Source organism: Malania oleifera, chromosome 6 (assembly GCF_029873635.1).
Source record: "Malania oleifera isolate guangnan ecotype guangnan chromosome 6, ASM2987363v1, whole genome shotgun sequence".
Classification (NCBI taxonomy): Eukaryota; Viridiplantae; Streptophyta; class Magnoliopsida; order Santalales; family Ximeniaceae; genus Malania; species Malania oleifera.
In genome coordinates, this window is record NC_080422.1 from 108,115,457 (window position 1) to 108,121,529 (window position 6,073).

General features: G+C 34.7%; 1 protein-coding gene across 1 annotated transcript; it reads right to left on the minus strand.

Moving 5' to 3' along the window:
- Positions 1 to 855: 855 nt before the first annotated feature.
- LOC131157898 (uncharacterized) lies at positions 856 to 3,663 on the minus strand. Its single transcript, XM_058112353.1, has 5 exons — positions 3,172 to 3,663; positions 2,076 to 2,888; positions 1,885 to 1,964; positions 1,701 to 1,772; positions 856 to 1,575 (listed from the first exon to the last, which is right to left on the minus strand). The coding sequence occupies exons 1-5, from the start codon at positions 3,499 to 3,501 to the stop codon at positions 1,173 to 1,175; spliced, it is 1,698 nt and encodes a 565-aa protein (XP_057968336.1). The 5' UTR covers positions 3,502 to 3,663; the 3' UTR covers positions 856 to 1,172.
- Positions 3,664 to 6,073: the final 2,410 nt, after the last annotated feature.

Here is a 6,073-nt window from a genome sequence, read left to right on the forward strand (position 1 = left end):
AAAATAAGTATTTTTTTTTAAAAAATATTTCTATAAAAAAATTATTATCTGAAAAAATACTTATAATAGGTAATATCAGATTATTTAAAGATAAATACTTTTTCATATAAGTACTTTTTTTAGAACATTTTACCTTTTTGCCCTCGATACAATTATAATTCAAGAGAGGGCACCTAATTAAGTTTTCTTGGAGTGATTATAATTCGAGAGAGCACCTAATTAAGTTTTCTTGGAGAGTTGAAGTGAACAACTTCTCTTTTCCTCTCTCTCTATTTTAAAATTATTCTCAAAAATTAAAATTCCAAAATGCTAAAATACGCCATTAGTAATGTTTGACCTTAAATGTATCTACCCTCTATCCGTCAAAATAAGATTTCACAAGGGAAAAACAATTCAATTAAAAAGAACTTCTTTAATTTCCGCGGGTTGAAAACAACAACGTAGCCAAACATAATGGCACCCATTTACAAAGAAAACCAGATAGTTTAAATTACTACAGGAACACAGCTCTTCATAATTCATACACTGATACTCATGTTCTTACCAGAAAGGGAACTAAATTGAGAGCATCAGTTAACATATTCTAATAATTCTATCCATACATTAATTATAATCCTCTCATAAGCAATGAATACACTTGCACCACAGCTGATTTAGATTCTCTCAAAGAGCAGCAGTTAACATTCTATCAAACATAATGGCACCCATTTACAAAGAAAACCAGACAGTTTAAATTACTACAGGAACACTGCTCTTCATAATTCATACGCTGATGCTCATGTTCTTACAAGAAAGGGAACTAAATTGAGAGCAACAAGTTAACATTCTATCCATACGTATATTATAATTCTCTCATAAGCAATGAATAGCCAGCAGTGATGCTCACTTGCATCACCGTTGATTTAGATTCTCTCAAAGAGTAGCAGTTAACATTCTATGAAACATAATGGCACCCATTTACAAAGAAAACCAGACAGTTTAAATTACTACACGAAGACAGTTCTTCATAATTCATACACTGATGCTCACGTTCTTACCAGAAAGGGAACTAAATTGAGAGCAGCGGTTAACATTCTATCCAAACATATATTATATAATTCTCTCATAAGCAATGAATAGCCAGCAGTGATGCTCACTTGCATCACTGCTGATTTAGATTGTCACATTTGCATCTAACCAAACATGGAAGATCCCTTTCTTGGAGACCAAAAGGGATTCTGATAATCAGGATCAAATAACGATTTAGACCTTAGCTTCTCTCCATCGTTTCCTTGATAATCCTGAAAGAAGGGATTTGTTTCAAAACACTTGTTGGCTTTGCTGTTACTCCTAAAATTGCAGCCATTGCTGTTCGTGGAAGTGAATTTTCCCTGCTTCATCGGGAGAGACCGATCCTGATGATTGCCGAAGAGATTCGGGTGACAATTTTCATCATCTTCATCATCGAACTTTGCCCAGCAGTTTTCTCGTTTCTCTCTTGCATTGTTTCGCATATTCTCCATCTCTCCAACATGGTCCTTGAATTCTTTTCTCACAACATCTAGCACAACATCGCCGTATCGATCGCACCATGACCTTGCAGATGAAGGAACAAGTCAAGAAAGTGATAGTTTGTTGTTCTTCAATATTTATTTTCATGGGTCTCATCTTTCCCATGAAGTCAAGAATAAAATAAATTGGGAAAAAGTAAGTTGACTTACTTGGGAAAAAACTTTTTCAGGTCAGACTTCTCCACTGGAAGCTTTGTTGATATTGCTTCAATTTGATCATTCCTGAACAGTGTCACAGTGTCATGGAATTTGAGAGTAGGAAAATTATAAGCAATGATGAAGAGCACAAACAGCCAAATATAATAAATTCATGACATTGGTTGAAGAAACTCACGAGAATTGGAGATTGGGGTTTGTGGAGCAGAGTTCTGATTGAATTCTTGACAGCTCCTTCTTTATCTTGTCCCCCAAGACCTTCAAACATCAAAAGGAGAATGAATTGGGATTTTGGTTTGGGTTTGAGACCTAAAGTTGGATCAACATTTTATGAAACAAGAATTGAAATTTCGAGCTTCAGTTTTGAACCTTATCGATGAAAAAATCAGATGCAGACCCATCTGGGTGCAGCTTCCTCTTGATTTGTTTGGTGTCAGGGCCCTCCCCCATAGGGCTTTCGACAAGCTGGCAAGACTCAGAAAAGGTTTTATTGTCTGATCTCTCACTCAGAGGCAGAGGAGCTTCTTCATCCTCCCTATTGCTTCTCTTCCATTTCTTGAACCCATCAAATCCCCATTGCTTCTTTGCTGATTTTGGAGGTGTATTCTCAGAATTAGGACCGTAGCCACCAACCCCATTCCCATCTCTCTGCTCTCTCTGAAACAGAGTCCTAATGGGTTTCTTCTTCACTTTTTCTGCACTTTCGTTCTCCACCTTAATGGGCTCTGGCGGTAGGCTTTCCGGCATGAGGATAGACCTAGTTTCAATTTCTTTGTCCTTCAAGTGGCTGTCCCAGAAAGGGTTGGTGGCGGATGAGGAACAGATATTTTCTCTAATCGGTCTGAAATGTTTGGTGTTCGGTTCATTGACTTCCTTCCCTTCTTTGTTTTTTCCTAGTTTGTAAGATGATACAAAGTTCAGAACTGATGTTGCCCCTTTAATCTGCTTCACAGCTGAACCCTGCTTCGATTTGGGCTTTGAATGTGAGCTATCTTTGTTGAGCAAGCACTGCTCATCCCTCAAGTCGATTACTGACCACTCCTCTTCTGAGCTCTCTGTTGGTTTAGCTAAAGTGATGTCTCTTGCTTCGATCTCGACTCCTTGAACTGCAAGCCTCTGTAGCAAGGGCCTTTTCGAAGAATGATACTCGTCTCCAGAGATGCATTTTGCATAAAGTAGCTCCTGCAAGACGCATCAAAATCAAATGGGTATTTCAAATTTCAACAACTGCAATCCATTTCCCATTTGGTCTCTGTAAAAATATTATAAAAATCAAGTTTTTACTCTGTTATTCTGCTGCTCTTTCTCAGCATCAGAACAGAACAACATGGAATTATGAAAAAAATTTTAGTTTCCTTTATTTTCCTAGAAATTAATTTCTTTTTCCATGAACGAGATCTTTTCTACAATTTCCCTACTCTGTCGACAGAAACAGACCCAAATGGAAAACCCACCAAGAACATACCTGCAGGAAGAGCAATTTATCTCTCAAAACCACGGGTTGCTCTTGGTCGGCCGGGGAGGCAACGATAATGTCAAGGAGCTGCATTCTGAAAGCAGAGACCTCTCTTTCAGGCACAATGCCTTCTTTGCACAGACCCATCAAATTAAGAATCTGGTGAAAGGAGTCCTGCTGCCATTTCAGATTATCCGACTGCTGCTTCAAGAGCTTCTGATCGGCGATGGCACCTGGCAAGCGCCGCTTCTTGAAGGAGAAAGGGAGCATCGTCTTGCAGAGAGAGGTGATCGAGTCATGGAGAGAAGAGTAGTACGTTGGCGTGTATGTGTACACCATTTTTGAACCTCCCAAGATTTCTTGGAATGGATTCGTGAACTTGTAGAACACTGAATTCTGATCCCTGTGAGTTTCCAGAACTTTGATTTGGAAAAAAAAAATTGGTGAATATGCTTTGTGGGGTATGTAGTGTATTTGAACAAGAGGGTTTCTCCGTTTCAGTATAATGAAGACCCTATTGAGATTTTGAAACTTAAAATCTCTAAACGGTCACATGAAACTAGCCGTTGGGTTTGTCTCTTCTAAACGACAACGTTTTATCTTTTCTGGTGGAGAACCTGTGTAACGTGTATTTTGAGCTCGACTGTCCAACAAATCAAAATAAGCCACGTGTAATGTACAGACTGTTTGAGTTAGGAAAAAAATATAGAAAAAGGGCAAAAAAACACTCACCCTGCATGTTTATTACAAGACCTTTTGATGTTTTAAAATTTTTCAAAGACATCTCCTGAGATTTCAAGAATTTCAAAAACCTCTCCTAAGATTTGTGAAAAAGACATAAACCTTCTCTTGTATTTTACAAAACACAAGTTCTTTGAGAAGAAATTTCTATTTTTTTGGTAAACCTTAGAACAGGTCTATGATATTTTTGAAATCTCAGGATTACCAAATTTCATAAAATGTTAGTATCTTTTGCTCAAAAAATAAAAAAATTAAATATATATAGCTACTTTGTCTCCATTTATAATTGAGTATTTAATTTTGATTCTTTTCTTGACTCCGTAAATTATAAATTATTAATTATTTTTTATGCATGTAATTATTATTTTACACAATCAAATTCATCTTAATTCAGTCAAATTTGGGTTAATAATTTTAAAATAACTCAAGTTTAAACCAAAATTTGAGGTTAAAATTTTCAAGCCCAATTGAGTTGGACTATACTCCACTCAAATTATGTATCTTATGGTTGTATTCTTTTTTATTCAAATAAGTGACAAGGCTAAAAATAATCAAGCTTGATGTCAAAATGAATTAATTTTCACCAAACAATGATTAACTAATATTATAAAAGAAAATTGAACTCAATTGAGTTAAGCTCAACTTTTACGAATTCATAGCTAATTCTACATTAAAATTTTCATAAATAAGTTGAAATCAAATCAAATTTTGAGGCTAAAATTTTAAATTAGTTGAGTTCTTTGCCAATTTGACTTGACTCGAGTATATTTTTTTTATTGACATAATTCTTTTTTTTTTTAAATGATTAAGTGATTAGGACTCCAAGACTCAATTTGATCTGATAATTATTGAAAATGAACTTTTGAAAATGAGTTATGATCAGTTTGAAGCATGGATTCCAAGTTTGGATTTGGATTTGAGTAGATTAGAATAAATTTTAATATAATTTTATATTACGTCTTATCCAAATCCAATACAAATTCAAAATTAAAATCTATCCAAATATTAGGTTGGTATAAAGAAGCTTGTTGGAGATTGTCATAAAAATTATTTGTCTCATGAAAGAAAGAGTTATTATAAAAAAAAAAAAAACCAATTATGAGAGTGGGTTAAAAAAATATAAGATGCATCAAAATTGTTTGGAATGAATACAACATATATGTATTTTAAGAAGATGTAATTAATGCATTTCATAATTTTGTAATATTCAAAAAAAAAAAAAAAAAAAAGAAAGAGAAAAGTATGATGAAAAAGACTTGCTCTTAGCTTTTTAAAGATTTAAATTTATAACTTTAAAAAATTTCCTAAATGATCTAAAAGCTAATTTTTTAAAAGCTAAGAAAATTATTTGCCAAATGCATTATATTAGTTTTTTACTATTTGTTAACTTTACTGTAATCCCAAGAGAGAGGTGATGAAGATTTAAAAAGTTATGCCTAGGTTTATCTAATTCAACAATCAGTATTACGCAACTTATGAGCAGTCTAAGCAGTTTGAAGCGCAAACAGATATTTAATCAATAAGTACAAATATACAGGTGCAGAAAATAAAGTGCGGAAAGTAAACTGACACTAGATATGTTATCGGGGTTCGACCAATACTGCCTATGTCCCTACCTTACCTTACCAGTACAAGGATTCCACTACGACTCGCTTAACGGGTGGAGCGGCACCGTTTACAACTAGGTCAATTAGCGGGGCTGACCTCAACCTACAACTGTACCATACCAGGATGGTGCACCTAGCTTTCCTAACTGGGTCTAAACTAATCTGAGACTATTCCACAGGGCTAGTCTCCCTCTTCAGGCCCACGCTTGGAATACAACAAATGTATATAGATTTGTGTACATTGAAATACGCTCCTCAAACGAGTAGATATGTACCACAGTATAACTCAAATAATAACGCAAGCACGAATGATAGTAAACATGCTCAATGCTTAATAATGTGTGTTAAACACTCAATTTAGTGTAAATAAGCAATCAAGATCTGGAGTGTATTTCTAAGCAGACTTTGAAACACAGTATGAAGAATTTCAATATTCATTTAGAGTTTCAAAGATGCTAGTAAGATTTTTTAGACAAACTCAAAAATATGTTCTCAATATACTAAGCACAAGAGTGTTTGAGTGCAAGCTTGAAAAAATATTTTGCGCGCACACAAAAATAAAT